This window comes from Megalobrama amblycephala, linkage group LG18, assembly GCF_018812025.1.
Source record: "Megalobrama amblycephala isolate DHTTF-2021 linkage group LG18, ASM1881202v1, whole genome shotgun sequence".
NCBI lineage: Eukaryota > Metazoa > Chordata > Actinopteri > Cypriniformes > Xenocyprididae > Megalobrama > Megalobrama amblycephala.
The window spans coordinates 4,866,844-4,892,131 of NC_063061.1; the positions used below are offsets into that span (position 1 = coordinate 4,866,844).

At 36.4% G+C, this 25,288-nt stretch overlaps 2 protein-coding genes across 3 annotated transcripts; one reads left to right on the forward strand and one right to left on the reverse strand.

Moving 5' to 3' along the window:
* On the reverse strand, positions 1 to 4,162 carry ankrd46a (ankyrin repeat domain 46a). The gene is made up of 4 exons (XM_048165883.1): positions 4,006 to 4,162; positions 1,481 to 1,798; positions 821 to 979; positions 1 to 737 (listed from the first exon to the last, which is right to left on the reverse strand). Exons 2-4 carry the CDS (start codon positions 1,789 to 1,791, stop codon positions 521 to 523), a joined length of 687 nt encoding a protein of 228 aa, XP_048021840.1. The 5' UTR covers positions 1,792 to 1,798; positions 4,006 to 4,162; the 3' UTR covers positions 1 to 520.
* On the forward strand, positions 4,162 to 19,829 carry atg4a (autophagy related 4A, cysteine peptidase). Of its 2 annotated transcripts, none has more exons than XM_048165881.1 (13): positions 4,162 to 4,292; positions 4,822 to 4,923; positions 7,703 to 7,774; positions 7,881 to 7,979; positions 8,069 to 8,170; positions 8,417 to 8,489; positions 10,919 to 10,998; positions 14,167 to 14,381; positions 14,468 to 14,546; positions 14,722 to 14,867; positions 18,361 to 18,417; positions 18,498 to 18,609; positions 19,182 to 19,829. In XM_048165881.1, the coding sequence occupies exons 1-13, from the start codon at positions 4,283 to 4,285 to the stop codon at positions 19,244 to 19,246; spliced, it is 1,212 nt and encodes a 403-aa protein (XP_048021838.1). In that variant the 5' UTR covers positions 4,162 to 4,282; the 3' UTR covers positions 19,247 to 19,829. The 2 variants fall into 2 exon arrangements, with proteins under 2 accessions (XP_048021838.1, XP_048021839.1); XM_048165882.1 differs by lacking the exon at positions 4,162 to 4,292 and adding an exon at positions 4,325 to 4,478.
* Positions 19,830 to 25,288: the final 5,459 nt, after the last annotated feature.

Sequence of the window (25,288 nt, forward strand, 5' to 3'; positions counted from 1 at the left end):
TTTTTGCAGCTGCAAATCTTTAATGTGCAAATCCAATAATTTAAATTAAATAGGTGCCAAGGTGGGTTGTCACACACTTAATAACATTAATGTGAAGAATACACAACAAAAACATATTCCCTTACCAAAATTAACCATGGTTTTTATTATTGTTTTTTTTGGGTGTATTGATTATCATTTGTATAACCACAGTTTTACTACAAACACCATGGTTAAACTATGATTAACGTAGCAAAATCATGGTTAATTTGTGTTTTTTAACTACAACCACATTTTTTTAGTTTTATTTCTATTAAAACCATGGTTTATTTTCGTAAGGGTTTTCAAACACAAGAGAGATGAAAATAGAAGTTAAAATTTTTTTAGCACATGAAAGGTCTATTTACATTATTATACACAAAAAAAGTATGGTTGCAATTTAAAGCATGGTTATACACAATTAGCAACTGTAGGAACAATCATCAGCTAATGAAAGATTTAAAAAATCATTGTTTTTAATGGGCTTTCATATGTCAGTGCCTCAGTGCACGAGTTCCAGCTGGTTAGATGCGAAGGGTAGGACTCCGCTGACATAATACGCGATGCCGAGCGAGAGCAGAGCGATGACGAGGAGCAGCAAGAGCACTCGCCAGAAACCAAGATCCTCCACAAACTCCTGCCATGTGGTACGGAAGCTGGACAACACGCCGTCGCTGTTGTGTAAGTGCGGGTTGAGAAGAGAGTGGCTCTCCATGGCACTGTAGGACAAACCACAGGCCGTAATGAGTAAGGACACTTTTGAGGGATCAGTGAGTTCTGATTATAATGGTTATGATCTTACCTTTCATTCTCAGCCATGTGCATCTTCTCCAGACTGGAGTGGGAGCTGCGGTTGAAGCCCTTGACTTCCTGTTCCTCCAGCCCCTCCAGCAGATGGAGCGCGTCCTTGTTCACGCCACGTCTCTTGGCCAGCACCAGAGGAGTGGCTCCATTGTGATTGCTGTTCAGATCAAAAAGCACGGACATGAAGCGCTTTGAGTGGTCCATGAATCCTCATCGTTGTGCCCTTGACACCAAATCTCAAGGGAAACTGACCTTCTAGTATGTATACAGTAAGTCAGGGGTGTAGGGGAAAATAAATATAAAAATAATATATATATATTTTTTATAAAAGCTACTTTTATGTCCTAATTTAACTAAGGCCTAATCCTGGCTTAATCTAAGCCCTGTCTGTGAAACCGGGCCAATATTTTTCAAATATTTATCTCTTTATGTTTCCTTCACAAGTGGATCATTATATTTGGCGGTATCAAAAAATTGGAAAACTCCTGCATTTTTGGTAACTACATACCTCCTGTCTGTTTTATTTTAGTTGATGACATTGTGAAAACTAATAAAAATGTGTAGACGTGTCAACATTTTGACTTGTAGTGCATCTCAGAATAGCATGGTATATGAATATGATAATTTTACATATCTAAAAGGGCAAAAAGACACTGACCAGATGTCAATCTTGAGGCCGTTGGACACCAGGAACTGGATGGTGTCCACATGCCCACACATGTGCAGTGCCGTGTTGCCCTGCGAGTCAGTGGCCAACAGATCAGCACCGAACTTGTGCAGCAGACAGCAGATCTCAACGTTTCCCCGCGCGGCAGCCAGATGCAGTCCGGTCCGTCCACGGCAGTCCCGGGTGTTTGGGTCGAATCCGGACTCCAGGAGCCGTTTAGTGTGAGCGAGATCACCGTCGATACAGGCCTGCAGCAGCGGCACGGTGGTCTGCAGGGAGTCGTTGATGAAGACGTAGGACATTTTGCACCTGGTGTCAGAGGTTTGGGAATAAAAATCAATTTTGGCACTCAGATGTTGTCAAAAGTATAGACTTCGCTACCAAGTCAGTACTGAAATTTTAAAAATGTGACGAGCATTTCCCCCTAACATTTTGAGTGGATTCTTAAACACCTCTGATTGGCCGTTGTGTTCATGCACTCAACAGATATGTCTGTGATTGGCTACAATGATCAACAATTCAAAAACTTTTTTAACTTCACAGATACACATGGGAGTGTTTGAAAGCAGCCGTCTATCAGCGGATCCCCAATATATCCGCTAATATCAAAGGCCAAAAGGTTCAAAAACATGAATTTTAACATGTCAAAAACATGTAAAATATATGTATTTAACACATATTTCATGCATTAAATGTGTTGTTTGCGCATGAAAAAATCAGTGCGTTAAATACGCGTATTAAACGTGTATTTAATGTATGAAATACACATTAAATACTTGTGAAATACATGTATTTTACGTGTTGCTGATGTGTTAAAATTCACGTGTTTTTGAACTTTTTGGCCTTCCATATGCTAATAGATGCCTGCTTTTAAAAAAAATGCTCCCGTATATATCTGTAAAGAGCGTCAGAAATTGAGAATTAAAAAATATGCCCAATGGAAACATGTCAATTTTGCAAAAACTCCCATATATCGCAAAAAAACGTTTTTTCGCTCACATAAAGGTGGTTTTTCAGCCAATTTGAAAAAGGAATATTTTGCAAAACTGCAATGGAAACAATTTTTTCGCATTTACAGGTCACCTGCCGTATGTAAAAGTCAATCATTCTTTAAATTGAAATTGCGACAACATCAAACATCCATTGCCATGACTTTTGGAATGACTTATTGTGAGAGGAAAAAAAGAAGTTTTAGTCGCTGTAACATCAGTTAATGGAAACGCCGACAGTTTCCATAAAAAAATAGTTTTTTACCGATATTTAGAAAATATCGCAAAGGTTTTGTGCAAATCTGTAATGGAAACACGGCTATTGATGTCTATTCAATCAACAACATGTTTTTGAAGCGTTAATCATTGTAGCCAATCACAGACATATCTGTTGAGCATGTGAACACAATGACCAATCAGCGTAAGAGTCTCGCAATTGACACAGTTCTCACGCCACACATCCATTTTCTCACACAGTGAAAAAAAACCCATAGCGGAGCAAAGAGGACGCTGACAACATGCTGATAGACAAGACAGAGAAGGTTACTTTTGATATGAAACAGTCTCCGCTTTCAAATTCTGTCAATTTTATTACAAAATTCAAACATTAATACTGTTTTGATGCTTTTTTAATGTGTTGTGAACCAATTTGTCTTCCTCTTTATTACTAGTTGTAGCACCAAATAAACAATGAACATCAGAAGGTACGTTAAAAGATACAGTACAGCTTACAACATGTGAACAACATGTCACGTAAAGCCTTTCAATGACCATATAACATGTTAGTTAGCTAGAAAAAAGAATTCTAGAGAGGACTATTTTGCTAAATATATACACTATATTACATATTTATTATATTTTTACTCTCATATCATTTAAAAATATTATAACATTATTATAAAAACCGATTGAATTAGAATTAATTGTTCATTTTAACCTTTAATAACAACACCAGCTGACAGGTTTCCCTGTATGTTTACAGCATTAGTTGAGAGAGATTTGTATCTTTGAGAAAAATTAACATGTAGGCCAAACTGTACCTGATATTTAGCCAAATGAATCAAGATCAGAATCTAATCTCTGCTCAACTCAAAAGTTGGAAGCCCTGTTGGGACCTCATATTAATGCAAAATGTGTATTTTTACACACTCATTTGTCACACCACATGTCCATGAATTAAAGGTGCTCAAAAATGATTACCTAAAATATACAATTGAACCTTAAATATATCAATTAGCAAGTAACGTTATTTATGATGGATGTTGTGTGCACCAACCACATAATAGGTTAAAGCTTAATAAATTGTACACGTATATTAAATAAATGTTATTAAATTAAGCTGCGAAATGTAATTTAAATTACATGACAATTTAATAATCAAACTAAACTTGACGAATGATTACTAGCGAGTGGACTAGCTTTGCCAAGCTAGTATGTTAATCAACAAAAACAAACAAAGCACACGACTGTAACCAATAATACCATCAAATAACCTACTTTATGACACTAAAGAAGATTAATCAATACCTCAGAATGATGTCTCGAAGGTGTCTTATAAAATCCGCTGCTTTCCCAGCCTCTGTTGTGGGAAAATAGAAAAGAAATGACGTAAAAAAAAGATGGAGGGCCAATAGACTACAAACCCCAGTATATGTTATGATTTATAATATCCGACTTCCGTGTCCAAGCCTCAAAATCTGGTCATTGTAGTTTTTATGTCGCCCTCCACTAATGGAATGACTCAGACTTGGACAGCGTTACCCACAGTGCACCGTGATGTATTTGTATCCGATGACGGCCGAGGATGGAGGCAGGTAGGGTATTTATGGTTAAAAATACGAAATTGGTTTGCAATTTATCGATTTATTTCGCTGACAACGTTCAGGTGACGTCTGACGTTAGGAAAGCGTCGACAAAAGTCTAGCAGGATCTGCTCGGGATTCTTCCCGAGGAAATTTCGTAACTGAGTTTCAAGTTTTCTCATTGTTCTTCAGTGGCCTGTACGTTACATCTCTCTCTCACAAAATCAGACAAATTGAGTTTCTATATTTCACGAGTCCTTGTAGTTGTTGTTCAGATGACCGTAGTTATATTCTGTACGTTGCCATTAACATATTATACCATGTTTGTGGATATGTACCATGTTTTCTAGATATGTACCATGGTATTCAAGCAATACCCAGTAAATATAAAGTATATGAACATGTAATTGTTATGGTATCACCATCATCGTCAACCTTCCTAACTGTGCTGCTGCTTCTTCAGATTTCAGGGTGATAAAAAGTGCAAACAATGCGTGTTTACAGTGTGTCGTAACTCTTAACGTGTCACCAATTATTCCAGTTCTAGCCAAGTATGAGAATCAGTTTTCTGAGCTCCTAGAAGACCTGCCGGATGCAGACGAGCCAGTGTGGATCTTGGGAGAATGTTACAACGTTAAAACAAGTAAGACAAGCCACAAGTTATTGTCATTCCACTTAAATTTGGACTTAGACGTTTTTAGATTTGTTTTTACCAAAATGCATTACTTTTCTGAACACCCCACAACATTAATGACATATTTAACTTCCAGAAAAACATATTTTCCCATCTCAGGCATCAAATCCCTATTATTATTGGTCATTATTTTAAGTTATGGACACTATGGGAGCTCTCTGAATATTATTATAAAATGCATTGGTTATAATGTATAATAAGTCACGCTATGAAGCATTAGTTAAGCATTAGTAAATAGTCAATTCATCATTTATAAAGCATTAATAGACATTAGTAAGCCATTTATAAATACAGCTATAAATGCTTTATTCTTGATTTATAAGCATATCTATAATGTGTTTAATAATTGTATTTTCATACTTTATTAATGATCAATTTATCATTTCTAAATTAAGAATTACATTATTCACAAACCAGTTATTTAGGAGTTGTCAGTGGTTCATAAGATCATTTAGGAAGTGTAAGTAAATGATTAATAAACTATTTAAACATACATTTATAAATCTTATTATTTAGACATATAGTAATAGTTAATTAGTGTGTTAATTAGCTTTTAAAAATATATTTTGGTGACCCAATGGATAAAATACACTGAAAAAGGTCTCAAATCGTACCTGTTTCATGGAATGACTCATAATGCAAAATGAGTTGCATAACCATTTTTAACACATTTGCTATTATTGAATTGTAATTTGCACTATATCAGCTAGTCTGCTCTCTAGATGTATCAGAATCAGCCTCAAAGGCCAAATTAGTTGATTACTAATTAAAGGTGCCCTAGAATCAAAAATTGAAATTACCTCGACATAGTTGAATAACAAGAGTTCAGTACATGGAAATGACATACAGTGAGTCTCAAACTCCATTGTTTCCTCCTCCTTATATAAATCTCATTTGTTTAAAAGACATCCGAAGAACAGGCGAATCTCAACATAACACCAACTGTTACGTAACAGTCGGGATCATTAATATGTACGACCCCAATATTTGCATATGCCAGCTCATGTTCAAGGCATTACACAAGGGCAGCCAGTATTAACGTCTGGATCTGTGCACAGCTGAATCATCAGACTAGGTAAGCAAGCAAGAACAATAGCGAAAAATGGCAGATGGAGCAATAATAACTGACATGATCCATGATAACATGATATTTTTAGTGATATTTGTAAACTGTCTTTCTAAATGTTTCGTTAGCTGTTGCTAATGTACTGTTAAATGTGGTTAAAGTTACCATCGTTTCTTACTGTATTCACGGAGACAAGAGCCGTCGCTATAGAGCGCGAGATTTAAAGGGGCCGCAGCCTGAATCGGTGCATAGTTAATGATGCCCCAAAATAGGCAGTTAAAAAAAATTAATTAAAAAAAATCTATGGGGTATTTTGAGCTGAAACTTCACAGACACATTCAGGGGACACCTTAGACTTATATTACATCTTGTGAAAGAACGTTCTACGGCACCTTTAATATATTTAATTTTGTTTACACTTTATTTTAATGTGTCCCTGTTACAATGTAATTATACAATCAAGTACTGTGTAATATTAATTAACAACATGTGCTAATATAGGGTTTGATTTAGGGTTATTTGCTTGTAATTATGCATCATTTAATGATATTGGTTATTTTGATGGCCGGTGCTGATACCCTATCTGAGCAGGATGGCTGATATAAAGCATATGTATATATATATATATATATATATATATATATATATATATATATATATATATATATATATGTATATGATATTTAACAATGGTCAATAACACAGGCATAAAATTTACTGCAATTATATTTATATTTGTTTTTACATATTTACTGATATAATTGGAAATCCTGTATAATTCACTCTTCCTCTTCATCTTCTGAATCAGTTTCTGGTTCAAACATTTATGACTGAATTAAACCAGTATTTCCACTTGCCATTTTGCATTGTTTACTATAGTAAAGCTGAGTGAGTGGATCAGGTATTCTGAGTATTCTCAGTATTTGTGATTGAGTGGAGGCGGGGCTAATTTGAATATTCATAGCTTTGCATATACTAAATGAAGCAAGCTATTTTAAGGCATGAAGATTTTTTTTCCACAGGAAAAAATGTTTAAAGGGTTAGTTCACCCAAAAATGAAAATAATGTAATTTATTACTCACCCTCATGCTGTTCCACACCCGTAAGACCTTCGTTCATCTTCACAAATTAAGATATTTTTGATGAAATCCGATGGCTCAGTGAGGCCTGAGCAATGACATTTCCTCTCTCAAGATCCATTAATGTACTAAAAACATATTTAAATCAGTTCATGTGAGTACAGTGGTTCAATATTAATATTATAAAGTAACGAGAATATTTTTGGTGCGCCAAAAAAACAAAATAACGATTTATATAGTGATGGCCGATTTCAAAACACTGCTTCATGAAGGTTCGGAGCGTTATGAATCTTTTGAATCGTTAATCTGGAAAGTCACTATGCACTGGAAAAATATATATTCTCAAATAAAATAAAGCGCTGGATTCTCAGCAGTGCCAAAATAAAAGTCCCGCTCACAACACTTATCATCAGGCAAACAGGAAAACTGAATTGGCTAATAATTAAAAACTGCCAAATATCAGTTTTTAATATCAGGCAATACAACAAACACACCGTAAAGTAGTGTTACTTTATCTGTGCTCAAAATAGACTTCCCTTTTAGCCAAAACTAATATTCAGTTTGTTCATTTTTTCTCTTCCAGAGAAATCAGAGCTGCTCTCGGATGTGCGATCGCGATTGTGGTTCACATATAGGAAGAAGTTTTCTCCCATAGGTAAGTGGCCAGGAAACTAGTCTAACTCAACCCAAACCAGGACTGATCAGTGTGTTAGTGTGCAGAGAAGTGTGTCCAATGGCCGTTGTTTGTGTGTGATCTGCAGGAGGAACAGGCCCTTCATCAGATGCGGGCTGGGGCTGCATGCTCCGCTGTGGACAGATGATCCTTGCGCAGGCTTTGGTCTGCAGGCACCTCGGCCGAGGTAAGCAAATGTCTCCCAGATTTGTGTATGTGCTGGAAACGGGTTAACTGCTGCTCTGTTCAAGTGCTCGACTTCACTGTGTGTTCTAGATTGGAGGTGGGATCCAGAGAAACATCAGCCCAAAGAGTATCATCGTATCTTGAGCTGCTTTCTAGACAAGAAAGATAGCTGCTACTCCATCCATCAGATGGGTGAGGCATATAATGTGTGTGTGTGTGTGTGTGTGTGTGTAATGGTGCTGCTGCCTTTGGCTGGGAAACTCAAACAACAGCCCATCTGGCAGCAGAGAATACTGTCATTCAAGACCATTATTATCTCTCTCAATGTCCTTTGCACATGCTTAGTTAGTTAAGAGCAAGTGCACATCTTTGTACTGTGTATCTGAGAACTATACACTGCAGTGGTACTGATGTCGGTGTATTGTGTGTCCTGTGTAGCTCAGATGGGCGTTGGAGAGGGCAAGTCTGTTGGAGAATGGTATGGACCGAACACAGTGGCGCAAGTACTCAAGCAAGTGTCATTTTCTTTGCCAAAGATTGATATCTTGAAAATAATATTTTGTTGTAAATACAAAGTATATGAACACAGTGCTTCCCACACATATTATACGTGGGCGGGCCGCCCAGATTTATGCCAAGCGATTGCTAATGAACTCAAGTTGATGAATGATTAAAAAGTCTACTTCATGGCCTTTATATAAAATGTTTTATACGGTTGTAAGAATCTGAAGGATCAGCCTGCAATAGTACAGATATTTCTAAATAAGAGTCCCGGTGTATTTCGGGCTTGTTTATAATTAAAATTCACACGCTAAGTTTTTTTCTTTTGGGCATTATTGGTATTTTGGTTACACAATAAATTGTATTTAATTTGATTTCCATTTAATTCATAGTAAATTATTGTAGTCTCCCCCACAGGAAGAAAAGACTAAACATTATTTGACACATATATTATCCATTTTATAAATTTTACTAGTAAAATCTGTGTCCCATTCACTGAGAGAGATACTATATGACAGCAAGGAGAACATAGGAAAAGGATAACCATTTAAATGCTGTAATTTTGCATAATTTACAATGCATAATATTAGTATGTAATTAAATGTAATATGTTATGTCATTAAAATTAATTTCAATAAATAAAAATACTGTTAAAAATCACACATTATTTGTTTGTCACATGTAGTAGACCATTTTGTGCCGTGGGTAATAGGAGGATTTTTCGCCCGGCTACCACCGCAAGTATATTTCAAACCTGTGGGAAGCACATGTCATTTTGTTGTTGTTGTCATCATTTGTCCTTATTTTAAAGCAGTGGTTTTACACATTCAACCTTCCCAAATCCAATGACCTAAACCTTTAGGCCTTTCTTTAGTGTGTAATGTTGCTAAAAAAGTCACTCCAAAGGGAGTTATTTTCTATGTATTTTGCCTTTATTGTAAGGGGCGGGACATTTCTGAAGCACTTGACCAATTAAAACGCACTTGTCTAGCTGACCAATCAGAGCACATTGTGCTTTTCAGAAGGAGGGGCTTCATAGAGACAGGAAATAAACAGAGTGTTACTGACAGACTGGGAAGAAAGGAGCTGCAACAATGGAGAATATGAGGAAAATAATGTGTTTTTGAACATTTAAGCATGAAAACTTTTTCTAATAGAGCCCAAAAACATCAAGATTTTGAAAAAGGGCATAATAGATCCCCTTTCAAAAATCTCTCTGTCAAGCTCCATTAAGCACCATAAAACTAGTCCATATGATTTGTGTGCTTTATTTAAGATGCTGTGAAGACAATCGAGAGCTTTGTGTGCGAATTTTACGTTTTTACTCTTTGAGATCTGGCATGCACACAAGAACGTCTGTTCGTATAAAAGCTGTGTGTCTGCTTGACACCATATATCAGGGTTCCAACGCAGTTTGTAAAAGTATGGAAAAGTATTTGTGTTTCCAGACTATTGGCTCTATTCAGTTTTCTAATTTATCATACCTGCAAACTAGTCACTTTTTGACGAAATTAGCCATTTTGAATTGTGTCAAGATTCTCACAAGAATCGAAAATGGGCTACTTTCCCATAGACTGGAGTGAGTCGCGATCTTTCTTGGTGCTTTGTGGCGTGACAGATGACTGTAACAGTCGTGAGTCAACCATCTCTTCCGCTTTACTAGTTACGGCACAAAATAAACATGAATGAACATCCGAAGGTATGTTGAAAGATACAGTACAACTTATTGAAATCTGTATCATGTCACATGCAATCGATCAATCAGTGTTTCAACCGCAGAAAGGCATCAATAAAACAACTTGTAAAAATGTCACATTTAGCCTACCTCAGAAAAGCTGTTCATTGTCCAAATACTCATTATTCAGCTACAAAAATGAACTTCGAGAGGAGCATTTTGCTAAATATACATGCACTATAAGCTATAAGGGCCTAGACCTGAATACTTAATACAAAATCTTTTCAACAATCAAACACTAATTTAAAAATCACTAAAAGACTGTAGGACCCGGACTACAAACATGAAGCAGAGAAAACACAGAAAAGGACACGAAGCTTACCAATGGCAGAAATCGTTTTGAAGGAGGTCTGGAAAAGTATGGAATTTTAAAATGGAAAATGTGTAGGAACCCTGATATATGGAGAAGGTGGCAGAGGAGAGGAAACCCCTACAATACCTCAATACCCTCCACACTTTGAGAAACATAGTAGTTCCCAATAAATAAGATATCCTGTCATCTTTCACTCACCCTCATGTAGTTCCGTACCTGTACGACTATCTTTCTTCTGTGGTGCACAAAAGGAGATGTTTTGAAGAATTGCCACAGATTTATTCCACAAAATGAAAGCATGTAGTCACCAGGGGTTGTCAAGCACCATTTAAAAGAAAGTCTTCAAACTAAATTTGGGGTGAACTAATGTCCAATATCTGTTTGCTTGCAGGAAACTTGCCCTGTTTGACGATTGGAATACTTTGGCTGTGTACGTGTCAATGGACAACACGGTTGTTATTGAAGACATCAGTAAGTGTCTTTTTCTGATTAGATTCATGTAAAGTCACATTTAGTGTTTTATACAATACAGATTGTTTTAGAGCAGCAAAGTTCATCAGTTAGTAAACGATTTGAATTCCCATTGTAAAGCAGCTTTATAGAAGACAGTAGTGTTGTTTTTCAGCTGAATTCACTTCAAGATTTGTTCTCGTCAGATAGTTTAAGTGCAGTAAAATTGATAATAATACTGAATATTAATCTTTTAGACTAAGCAAGCCAAAGGCAAAAGACACTAGCCAGGTTTCCATTACAGATTTGCGCAAAATTGCGATATTTTCGAACTATTGCGAAATGACGGCGTTTCCATTAACTGATGTTATGCAACTAAAACATAATTTTTTCCTCTTGGGTTAAGTCATTCCAAAAATCATGGCGACGGATGTTAGAAGGTTTAAGTATTGGGTGTTTCTCCCTCATATCTGCTTCAAGGTCTTGATAATAGTGGCATTTATTTGTTGTTTAGAATCCAGTCCAAACAATACTGTGCCACCTTGAAAGGGGACATATCATGAAAATCTGACTTTTTCTGTGTTTAAGTGCTATAATCGGGTCCCCGGTGCATCTACTAACCCAGAAATCGTGAAAAAAATGAACCTGGTAACTTTGTTTTAGTAAGCCATTCTCTGCAAGCATGTTAAAAAAACGAGCCGCTCAGATTTCACTCCATTTGTGATGTAAGAAGGGGATCTTATTATAATATTACCAGTTCTGTAGCAGTTCTAACGCCATGGCAAAAGTTTGAGCAATGCATGCTAACTGTTCTGTCGTTGGCTGCACAGACGAGCACTGAACACTATTTAGAGTCTCGTTTGCTTAGATAGACTGCAAGTTGACCCTGGCAAGCTCAATTGCTAAAAAAGGAGCATTTCTGTCCGAGCGATATTTTAATAAAAATATTAGAGCGTTTGATAGCAATCATAAACATTTGGCAAACAGGTACACAATGTATAGTGGGCGTCCATTTGTTTTTGCACAAAAGATTAACGTGACGGCACATGCTAGTGGATGAGTTGAATCAACTCCACAGCAACTACTTTATCCACTAACCATTCAGAAACGTCCAGTTTCATTCTAAAAGTTGTAACTTCTTCCTGAGTCTCTCCATCAGTGTCGACTCCGGTTTGAACAATGTAAGGCTGAACACCGTTACTGACAATCCTCATTTTGGCTGCGTGAGATTCTCCAGCTTTGTTGTTGTTGAGCTGTTAAAGCTCCGCCCTCTTCTGGAAAGTGGGCGGGAGCAGCAGCTCATTTGCATTTAAAGGTCCCGTTTTTCGTGGTTTTTTTGAAGCTTTGATTGTGTTTATAGTGTGCAATATAACATGTGTTCATGTTTCGCGTGTAAAAAAACACAGTATTTTTCACATAATTTACTTATCTGTATACCGCTGTTTCCACTGTCATAAAAACGGGCTGATGACTTCCTTGTTCTATGAAGTCCCTCCTTCAGAAATACGTAACGAGTTCTGATTGTGCCAGCGGTTCCTGTGTTGTGATTCGACAGCAGTTTAGCACATCTTGCCCGGAAAGGTCACGCCTCTTACCATAACGTGGAGATGCACGCGCTCAGTGTTATTGTAAACATGTCTTTAATTTTACCCTATCAATTTGAGCCGGAATCAGACCCGGTGATTGGACTGCGGGATGAAAATAACAGCGTTTCGACGACATGGCGACAAACACACTCTACAAACGCAACTCTTGTGTATTCCTGTGGGCGGAGGTTAGTCAAAAGACTGTTTTAGTGACGTCATTAAAGAAGGAAGTAGAGGGATGTAGTCCAAACTGGCCGTTCGATGTAGGCGACTTCTGTTAAATAAAATATCTCGCTTGGCATTGAACTTTGAGCTTTAAAATTTTACAGATTTTATTTATACTCTAACAACAACATTACACACTAACTAAAGTTTGAAACATGGGATCACGAAGAACGGGACCTTTAAAGGGACACACACAAAAACGGTGCATTTTTGCTCACACCCAAATAGGGGCAAATACCGAAACTCTATGGAGTCAATATAATGCCGCATATATACGCAAAAAAAAAGTTTTGCAAAAGAAAATAAAGTTTTGCAAATGAAAATTAAAGTATTGAGGAAAATAAATAAGTATTGCAAAATCATTGCTTTTCACGCTGTTTCATTTATGTTTTGCAATTCTTTATTTTTGTTTGCAAAACTTCATTTTTGTTTGCAAAAAGCACATTTATTTTCCTCAATACTTTAATTTTCGTTTGCAAAACTTTATTTTCGTTTGCAAAACTTTATTTTTTGCGTATATATGCGGCATTATATTGACTCCATAGAAACCGGAAAAAAACGTTTCATTGCATTTTTGCGAAATATTCCTTTTTCAAATTGCCCAAATAACAACCTCATGTAAGCAAAACTTCTTTGCGATATATGCAAGTTATTGCAAAATTGAGTGTTTCCATTGGGCGTATTTTCAATTCGCAATTTCAATGTGCACAATTTGAAGGGTTATGGATACGCAGCTACTAGCTGTTTCAATCTACCTATTTTTATACGAATTTTGGGATATTGCACAAAAATAAGAAGATGTGCTTTAATTACAATGGAAACACATTTACTGAATAAATTCATCAATGTGCAACAAAAAACACATGTGACTTTTCCTCAGCAGAGGATGTGATTGGATGACTGGACTAACCAGCGGACCAATCGCATCACAGCATCTCAAATGTTTGTTTGGTCATTCTGAAACTCCAAAGTCTGTCATTAGAATGATTTGGTTAAATTTCGCACCCAGAAGCATCTCATATGATTGCGTTCAGAAAACACCAGCATCTGAACGTAAGAGCATGGCTTCATTGGTTGTAGCAACTTCCATTCTTATTGCAGATATTTTGCAGCAATTTCCCAGGAAGTGACGGTTTTGTTCTCTTGAACACATGGGATGGAAACAGTGCTTTATCTGCAAATGTTTTATCTGATATTTCAATTTTGCGCATAAGTTTGGATGGAAACATAGCTAGTGGCAAGGAGCCCAGACTTCATCAGATGACAGAAATAGAGGCAGTTCTCCTCTGGCCTGACTTCATTAGAAAGGCTGACAAATAATCAACCAATTTCTCTCTTCCACCCTTCTTCACGTCCTCACCTCCTTCCTCTGGACCAGAGAAACAGTGTCAGCAGCCAGGCCGGGAGAGCAAGCCCAGGGCTGGTCCCTGTGTCCGGGGAGAGGTGTCCGTGTCCGGCCAGAGCTGTTCAGAGGCTCAGGAAAGGGCGCTTCACCTTCAATCACAATCCCTGGACTGGAGGCCCTTGCTGCTGGTCATTCCTCTCCGAATGGGCATTAACAGCATCAACCCCGTCTACATTCAGGCCTTCAAAGTATGATACTTCTCTGATGTTCAGCCTAAAAGTCTCTGTGGTCCTTCATGTATCACATGCACATGTTTCATAACTTCTTTCACTAGGAGTGTTTCAAGATGCCTCAGTCATGTGGTGTTTTGGGAGGAAAGCCCAACCTGGCCTATTATTTTATTGGATTTATTGGTGAGTTTTCTCAATCTCATTGCGCTCACATTGAGTTTTGAGTAATAAAATGACACACTCAAAATAATACACTTGTCATTTCCCGCTCTTCTCCCCAATGATTCTTATGAAAATTAATCAAACAGGTGATGCTTTATCCTTGAAATGTGTCATTGAGACATTTTTGCTTCTTCAGATGACGAGTTGATCTATCTGGACCCTCACACTACACAGCAGGCTGTGGACACTGAATCAGGCAGTGCTGTGGACGATCAGAGCTATCACTGTCAGAGGACCCCTCATCGCATGAATATCACCAGCCTGGACCCTTCTGTTGCACTGGTGAGAGCTCAAACCATGGGAATGTCTTCCTGTGCTTCCCTTCAGCATATATTTTATATTCTCTTTTAAAGGATTAGTTCACTTCAGAATTAAAATTTCCTGATCATTTACTCACCCCCATGTCATCCAAGATATTGATGTCTTTCTTTCTTTATTCAAGAAGAAATGAAGGTTTCTGAGGAAAATATTCCAGGATTTTTCTCCATATAGTGGACTTCACTGGGGTTCAACGGGTTGAAGGTCCAAATGTCAGTTTCAGTGCAGCTTCAAAGAGCTCTACATGATCCCAGACGAGGAATAAGAGTCTTATCTAGAGAAACCATCGGACATTTTCTAAAAAAAAATAAAAAATTATATACTTTTTAACCACAAATGCTCATCTTGCACTGATCTGAGATGTGCCACGCATTACGTAATCATTTTGAAAGTTCACGCGTGATGTAGGTGGAAGTACCGCAGTAGGGTGAAAAACTTCTCATTTTCTTCAAAATCGCCAACATCGTCGTTTTACCTTTTTTTTTTTTTTGTAAAGGGCATTTGATTTAGTTTTTGCACGTTCACTTTGTAAACACTGGATCAGTACTTCCGCCTACGTCACGTGTGACTAGGGTTGGGTATCGTTTTAATTTTAGCGATTCCGATTCTGCTTATCGAATCCGGTTCTTATCGACAAGGACCTTTCTCGATTCTGATTCCAATATTTTTTTTTTATGGAAAGAAAAAAAGAGCAAATACTTCAAGAATAATGTTTTTACCTTTTATTCTTGACGCATTTAGGCCATAACCAGTAGGCTGTAACTGTTTTTGTACCCAAGTGGGAGACGCTACTATATTAGCTGTATCTGGTGCTTCAGGACTTGCGGCTGGGTTAGAGTTCACATATTGCGTCTTTTGCACGTGCAAGTTCGTTATTTCAAATGTAGGCATGCTATTTCAAATGTTCGTTATTTCAAATGTTTCCAGACGCGCCTATATGCTTTTCAGAACCTAAAACCTAAAAGCCTAAAACGCACTGCAGGTCATGTGATAAGAACCAACCAATCATCTTCGGCGTTTCCGTAACAACATCAAAAGCTCAGCCGGGTTTTATTTCACATCTCCATAAATATATCTAGTAAAGCTAAAGCAAGGGCTAGAAATCAATTAAACGTGCCATCGAACGTTTTTTTACAAGATGTAATATAAGTCTAAGGTGTCCCCTGAATGTGTCTGTGAATTTTCAACTCAAAATACCCCATAGATTTTTTTAAATTCATTTTTTTAACTGCTATTTTGGGGCATAATTCGAAATGCGCCGATTCATGTTGCGGCCCCTTTAAATGCTCACGCTCCCCGCCCACGGAGCTCGCGCTTGCCTTAAACAGTGCATAAACAAAGTTCACACAGCTAATATAACCCTCAAAATGGATCTTTACAAAGTGTTCGTCATGCATACTGCATGCATGCGTCGGATTATGTGAGTATAGTATTTATTTGGATGTTTACATTTGATTCTGAATGAGTTTGATAGTGCTCCATGGCTAACGGCTAATGCTACACTGTTGGAGAGATTTATAAAGAATGAAGTTGTGTTTATGAATTATACAGACTGCAAGTGTTTAATAATGAAAATAGCGACGGCTCTTGTCTCCGTGAATACAGTAAGAAACGATGGTAACTTTAACCACATTTAACAGTACATTAGCAACATGCTAACGAAACATTTAGAAAGACAATTTACAAATATCACTAAAAATATCATGTTATCATGGATCATGTCAGTTATTATTGCTCCATCTGCCATTTTTCGCTGTTGTTCTTGCTTGCTTACCTAGTCTGATGATTCAGCTGTGCACAGATCCAGACGTTAATACTGTCTGCCCTTGTGTAATGCCTTGAACATGGGCTGGCATATGCAAATATTGGGGGCGTACATATTAATGATCCCGACTGTTACGTAACAGTCGGTGTTATGTTGAGATTCGCCTGTTCTTCGGAGGTCTTTTAAACAAATGAGATTTATATAAGAAGGAGGAAACAATGGAGTTTGAGACTCACTGTATGTCATTTCCATGTACTGAACTCTTGTTATTCAACTATGCCGAGGTAAATTCAATTTTTAATTCTAGGGCACCTTTAATCCTTTGCTGATACTTCCTCATCATCTTGCAGAGCGCAGTCCATGGTTGCATAGCAACGACAGATGCTACATGAGTGAAAGCGCTTTGGAAAGGAGGAGAAATGGCGCGGCAACGCTTTCCATGCGTTTTTAGACGCGACATGCGAACGGCCCCAAACACGGTGCATTCCTTCAGATTAATGCTGTGTTGAAACAAAAGTGCCGATTGTAACGAACGGCTTATGTGAGTGATGAGATAAGGTCCTTGTCGCAGATCTTAGCAGATAGATACAACTGTAAAATGCTCACTGCCATTCACCATGCGAGAATGACTAAAGTCAGGAATCGGTAAACAGAATCAAAATGCGTGCATCTTATCGAATCCCGGTTCTTTGAAATTTGGAACCGGTTCTCGATACCCAACCCTACGTGTGACCTTTCCAACGTGATTACGTAATGCATGGTGCATCACAGAGCAGTGCCAGATGAGCATTTGTGGTTAAAAAGTATAAACATTTTTATTTTTTTTAGAAAATGAGCTATGGTTTCTCTAGATAAGACTCTTATTCCTCGTCTGGGATCATGTAGAGCTCTTTGAAGCTGCACTGAAACTGACATTTGGACCTTCAACCCATTGAACCCCAGTGAAGTCCACTATATGGAGAAAAATCCTGGAATGTTTTCCTCAAAAACCTTCATTTCTTTTTGACTGAAGAAAGAAAGACATAAACATCTTGGATGACATGGGGGTGAGTAAATTATCAGGAAATTTTAATTCTGAAGTGAACTAATCCTTTAACATTTCTTCCCACACAAGATAGACCGCAGGTCAAACGTTTGGAATCATTACGATTTTTAAATGTTTTTGAAAGATGTCTCTTATGTTCACCAAGGCCAGGGTTGGGTATAGTTTGAATTATAGCAATTCTAATTCTGCTTATCGATACTGATTCTTATCAATTCCAACAAGGGAAGAAGTTACATGAAGCAAAAATTGTAGTTCATTACATATTGCTTTAATCAAAGGCCTGTCTGTGCTTATGTGTGAAAACATAAAGAGCCTGTGAAACCTTCTTAGCACATTAAAAAACTCCCATCTGTCAAGTTTGAATCCAGCATGTGCCATTTCCTTATCTTGTCCCCCCCTCATTTCCTGTTATCACTCTCAAGAAATAATAATGATCATCCATTGAAAATACAAGTTGTCAAGCATGATAATGAACAAAGCTCAGCTTTCTGTTTTTTCTTCTCATAAAGGCATTTGTTAATTTGCTGAGACCATTTCACTTCCAAACGAATAAATGAGAGAATGAGCCAAGCGTTTTCAGTTACAGATGGTCGAGTGTGTGTAGGCTTTCGTTTCATTGGCCAGTAAACGTGAATGTTTGTCTCTAGGGTTTTTTCTGCAAGAGCGAGGAGGACTTTGACAGCTGGTGTGATCTGGTTCAGCAGGTAAGACTGTCACGTCTGCTTCACGTCAGGATTTACCAGCTAGTTTTAACTTGCTCTCATTATTTCTCTCTGATTTTAAGGAGCTCCTCAAAAAAAGAAACTTGCGTATGTTCGAGCTGGTAGAGAAACATCCGTCTCATTGGCCTCCGTTTGTTCCCCCCACCAAACCAGAGGTGCAGACCACAGGAGCAGGTAATGTGTCGGATCCTCACCTCCATAAATTAGCACTTACTCACCCTCATGTCGTTCAACACCCGTAAGACTTACGTTTATCTTCGGAATGCAAATTAAGATATTTTTGATGAAAACTGAGAGCTTTCTGTCCCTCCATTGACAGCTAAGCAACTGACACTTTGACACTTCAAAATGTTCATAAAGAGATCGTAAAACTATTCCAGATAGTACGGGATTTAAACTTTGTCGGCTGAAGACCCAAGTTTGGTTTGAAGGTGAAAATGTACCAATCACAATGTTCTCTCACCATTCCTGATTTCTAACACACACTCACAGCGTTCGGCCGGTCTTTCAGCTATCAGAGTAGAAACGAAAGCTGATGCTCTCCATCATCTCCGGATCCGTTCATATGTAAATTGTTCGTCCATTTGTGATCCGATTGACCAAAAAGCATCTTAATACAAGGTGTAAACAGGATGTTAGTTAGTAGATATTTTGCAAGAACTTCAGACATGCCAGATAACTGTGCTAAAGTGAATTTGTGTTTCATAACCTAAACATCGTTCCTGCCCTCTGTGCGTTTCTTCCAGAGTTCATCGAGTCCCCAGACAAGCTTTTTGAGTCGGAAGAGGAGTTTGAGATCCTAAACGTGTGATGGGGTGTCTGTAGCCTTCCTCTGCTCCACGCTGCACAAGTGCCTCAGATCAACACCAAGCACACGCTTACCATACGCAAAAAAACACAGCATCACACATGAGCTCGTGCTGTGGAGAAAAAAACAAACAAGCCAAGGATCCCGTAGCAACTTTGTGTGACGTTTCGCCTCACTCAGAGGCTTGTGTTTTTAACTATGGAAACAAACGGAGAACTTGTCAAGTTGCATGAACTTTTTCGTACTGTATAATGGAGTGGTAAAGGCTTTTATGAGGATGATATCTTTACAACCTCAACACACTCTACCTCCTGACTGCAGGAGATGGATGATATGCAGGCATCTTTTATTCAGTGTTAATCAAGAAACAAAAACAAACCTTACTGGTTAAAAAAGTGCCTCTCTTTTTGACATATTTATGTTTCTGACTGGTAAAGGTGATGTTTCCTTTCCTTATTAATGGGTTATTTTACCCACCCCTGCACATCTGTAAATATTGCTTCAAATGAAATATTTAAATATGTTATCGTGTTTTGGATTGGTCCTATCACTTTTTTAGATGAAATAAACTACCTAATAATTACAAGTTCCTATCATTTATTGTCACTTTCTTGTCTTTGTAACGGATGACAAATCTGAACAGGACTCTTCAGTGGTTGAAGTATAAATTATATTACTGATGTAATATTAATATGTAACTTCTTTAAAGAAAGAATGTATTGCCCTAAATTACTAATATATATATATATATATATATATACAGTACAGTCCAAAAGTTTGGAACCACTAAGATTTTTAATGTTTTTAAAAGAAGTTTCGTCTGCTCACCAAGGCTACATTTATTTAATTAAAAATACAGTAAAAACAGTAATATTGTGAAATATTATTACAATTTAAAAGAACTGTTTTCTATTTGAATATATTTTACAAAGTAATTTATTCCTGTGATGCAAAGCTGAATTTTCAGCATCGTTACTCCAGTCTTCAGTGTCACATGATCCTTCAGAAATCATTCTAATATGCTGATCTGCTGCTCAAGAAACATTTATGATTATTTTCAATGTTGAAAACAGTTGTGTACTTTTTTTTTTTCAGGATTCCTTGATGAATAGAAAGTTCAAAAGAACAGCATTTATCTGAAATACAAAGCTTCTGTAGCATTATACACTACCGTTCAAAAGTTTGGGGTCAGTACGAATTTTTATTTTTATTTTTTTTTTAAAGAAATTAAAGAAATGAATACTTTTATTCAGCAAGGATGCATTAAATCAATCAAAAGTGGCAGTAAAGACATTTATAATGTTACAAAAGATTAGATTTCAGATAAACACTGTTCTTTTGAACTTTCTATTCATCAAATAATCCTGAAAAAAAATATTGTACACAAATATTTTGTACAATTGTACACATTAAATGTTTCTTGAGCAGCAGATCAGCATATTAGAATGATTTCTGAAGGATCATGTGACACTGAAGACTGGAGTAATGATGCTGAAAATTCAGCTTTGCATCACAGGAATAAATTACTTTGTCAAATATATTTAAATAGTACTCAGTTATTTTAAATTGTAATAATATTTCACAATATTACTGTTTTTTACTGTATTTTTAATGAAATAAATGTAGCCTTGGTGAGCAGACGAAACTTCTTTTAAAAACATTAAAAATCTTAGTGGTTCCAAACTTTTGGACTGTACTGTATACACACACACACACACACACACACACACACACACACACACACACACACACACACACACACACACACACACACACACACACACACACACTACCATTCCAAAGTTTGGGGTACTTCTTTTTTCTTTTCTTTTTTATCAAGCATGCAGCTGTTTTCAACATTAATAATCAGAAATGGTTTTTTTTAATCATCATATTAGAATGATTTCTGAAGGATCATCATTTTAATATATATTCAAACATAATGGGAGTTTAAAATTATAATAATATTTCACAATATTACTGATTTTACTGTGTTTTTGATCAGCTTTAGTAAGCAGTAGAGACTTTAAAACGTTTTAATAAATCTTACTGACCCCAAACTTTTAATGTTTGTGTAGTTATGTATTTCTTTTTTTTTTTTTTTTTTATTGTAATTTTAGCAATGTAACTTGAATTTACTAATGGATTATATATGGGTCATTGACAAAGAAGTAAAAAAAAGTGTAAAAAAAAAAAGAACCTAATGGAGATATAATTCATTTTGAAGATTAATTAAGTGTTATCAGTGAGATTATGTGGTTTTCATAATCAATTAACACTGCTTTTGTCTTTTATACAATATGGACAAAATTTGTCACCAAAAAAGTCATTTGGTTTAACCAAAATTTCGGTTTTACCGAATGACGATATTTTCAAACAGTTCTAACAGGCTGATATCTAGCTAGCAAAAGGATAATCAAACATTTTATATTTAGTACAAGTTTTAAAAATATTACAACATTTTCCATGTTTTATAGCGGTTGCACCGAATGACCTGATGTTTCGGGACATGCATATGAGCGAAAGTGAAAACATGGCATTTTTTTAAATAGTAAAAGAGAGTTCGTTACTTTGCTTCACTACCATGTGGCCCTTTGCAGGCATCTGAATGATGTCACATCCTATCACATGATATTGACCACAAAATGGTCCCTTTATATTGGTTATTCCAAATTACATCAATGAATTTTTCCAGACATTCTTTCTCATAACAAAGCAACGACCTCTACACATAATTTTAATGCCATTTTGCACTATGTTGATATATGATGATATAAAATCATGCCAGAATAAAAAATACATTAATTACATTTTAAGATATTTTAATCACAAATGAAATGTCTGTATTGGTCTTTGGATGTTTAAACCGAATGACCTTTTGACCCTTCAAAATCTTTAAAATATCTTTATATGTAGCAAAATATAATTAAAACCTTTTGGATTCAATATAAGAGATCTAGCTGTACTACCTTACATACTTTGGATGACATATCTTTTTTTATTATTATTATTATTAAGGTCTTTGGACAAAAAAATGACTTGTCACATCATTGACCCATAAATATTTAAGGCTTAATTTCCCCCTCATTTTACGGACATGGTCTTTGGAGACATGGGATGTATGGATAATTGCTGCTTGCCTTTGAAATATTCTCTTTTTGGCCAGTAGAGGTCAGCAGTTATCAACAAGGGTACAGGATAAGTGGGAAACTGGGGTCTTAACATGTCCACAGCAATGTTGCATCATACTAGACATGATAAATCACAAGCACATGACTCAGTCAGAGATACCTTGGCACTTTTTTTTATTGCAATAGCTCTATTACAAGCAAAAAACAATCTAATAAATATACACAAAAACAAAATATAAAAATGTAGAAGTGAACCAAAAAAAAAAAAAAAAAACTCAAACACCCTCATCCTTGAAACCAAACGAGGTGCCGTGTTAGCATGTTGACTAGAGAAGGGATATCAAAAATTACAATATTTACAAAAGGAAGACGGCGCTGATAATGGTCTGCTTCAGTCATTATTATCAACATGTTTCAACCCAATCACAAGCTTTCAGCATAAGTGAGTACTGACCATATGAACAGCAAATTGTTGACAGACTTTGCCCATATCAAATGCTTTTTTTTTTTTTTTTTGTCCAACTCTTCCTTTCAATCATTGTAAAAGGCAAACAACTCGACACAATTCCAAACAATATCAGTATCCCCAAAATATAACCTCAGTAGAGCCCCAAGTATAAAAAACACACGTTTGATTATTTCCCCAGGCTGTCACGGTAGTTATTGTGTAGCAAAATCCCCAAGAAACGGTATATACTACTGTTTTTTTCCATTTCACATTTTACTTACATTAAAGCAACGCGATATCATGACACAATAGCTAGTCAAAAAAAGAGCGGCGACAAGTGTGCCGCGAACCCAAACGAATGGAAAAAGTCACTGACGTATGATTTCGTCCCAAAGTAATCTGGACTACTACTGTAAAGCTTACACATCTTACTACACAGCTTTCAACCACAACCCAAAATCTCTTCATATAAAGCTTCCAGGTACAAGCGGGAAAAAAGGACTTCGTTAAAAAAGGCCCAAGAGATGAGAGGTCGTCTGAAGTTGTATATACACTGAATTCCCGCTCTCAGTAACGCACCGATTAAATCGTCACTACACCGCATTCAATAAATAAATAATAAATAAATAATAAATAAATTAACATAACGGATGTACCATGTAGGGAATGCAAAGTAGCACGACGTTATCCTGCTGTAATGTGGCAGTTTGTAAGACTAGTAGTTGAAATACAAGATGGTTTCCAGTGGCTACATCGAGGCCTGAAAACACCCGCGATCTATGTAAACAATGCTGCGTTGCATTTTAAACGAGGACAGAAAAGCCGCGGTCGTGGAAATAACAGTATTTTGCATCACGTGATTTCACACTAATACAGGTGATTTTGTGAGCGTTTTCTATGGAAGCTTGTTCCCGCCACTGAATAACAAATAAAAAAAGACGATTGCGACTTTTTACCTGATTTCTGATTCTTTTTCTCGCAATTGCGAGTTTACATAAATTTTGATTTTGATATTAACTCGCAATTGCGATATATACAGTTAGAATTGTGAGATATAAAATCACAATTGTTAGTTAAAAAGTCAGAATTGCAAGAAAAAAAAATCTGAGAAAAAAGTCACTTTTTCCCCCCTCAGAATTGGACTTTATATCTCACAATTCTGAGAAAAGTCATCAGAATTGCGAAAAAGTCAGAATTACTAGTTTATATCTTGCAACTGCGACTTTAAATCACAAAATTTTGACTTTATATCATGCAATTGCGACTTTTTACCCGATTTCTGATTTTTTTTCTCGCAAATGCGAGTTTACATAAATTGCAATTTTGATATAAACTCGCAATTGCGAGTTATAAAGTCAGAATCGTGAGATATAAAATCAGAATTGCGCTATAAAGTCAGAATTGCGAGATATAAAGTTGCAATTGCGTTATAAAGTCAGAATTGTGAGATATAAAATCACAATTGTGAGTTATAAAGTCAGAATTGCAAGAAAAAAAAATCTGAGAAAAAAGTAATTTTTTTCCCCCCTCAGAATAGGACTTTATATCTCACAATTCTGAGAAAAGTCATCAGAATTGCGAAAAAGTCAGAATTACTAGTTTATATCTTGCAACTGCGACTTTAAATCACAAAATTTTGACTTTATATTATGCAATTGCGACTTTTTACCCGATTTCTGATTTTTTTTCTCGCAATTGCGAGTTTACATAAATTGCAATTTTGATATAAATTCGCAATTGCGAGTTATAAAGTCAGAATTGTGAGATATAAAATCAGAATTGCGCTATAAAGTCAGAATTGTGAGATATAAAATCACAATTGTGAGTTATAAAGTCAGAATTGCAAGAAAAAAAAATCTGAGAAAAAAGTAATTTTTTTCCCCCCTCAGAATAGGACTTTATATCTCACAATTCTGAGAAAAGTCATCAGAATTGCGAAAAAGTCAGAATTACTAGTTTATATCTTGCAATTGCGACTTTATATCACACAATTTTGACTTTATATCATGCAATTGCGACTTTTTACCCGATTTCTGATTTTTTTTCTCGCAATTGCGAGTTTACATAAATTGCAATTTTGATATAAACTCGCAATTGCGAGTTATAAAGTCAGAATCGCAAGATATAAAATCAGAATTGCGCTATAAAGTCAGAATTGCGAGATATAAAGTTGCAATTGTGTTATAAAGTCAGAATTGCAAGAAAAAAATATCTGAGAAAAAAAGTCACTTTTTTCCCCCTTCAGAATTGGACTTTATATATCACAATTCTGAGAAAAGTCATCAGAATTGCGAAAAAGTCAGGATTACTAGTTTATATCTTGCAATTGCGTCTTTATATCATGCAATTGCGACTTTACATCTCGCAATTCTGGCTTTGTAAGGCAATTGCGTCTTTATATCACACAATTGCGACTATATGACACAAATGCAACTTCATATTATGCAATTCTGACTTTATAATGCA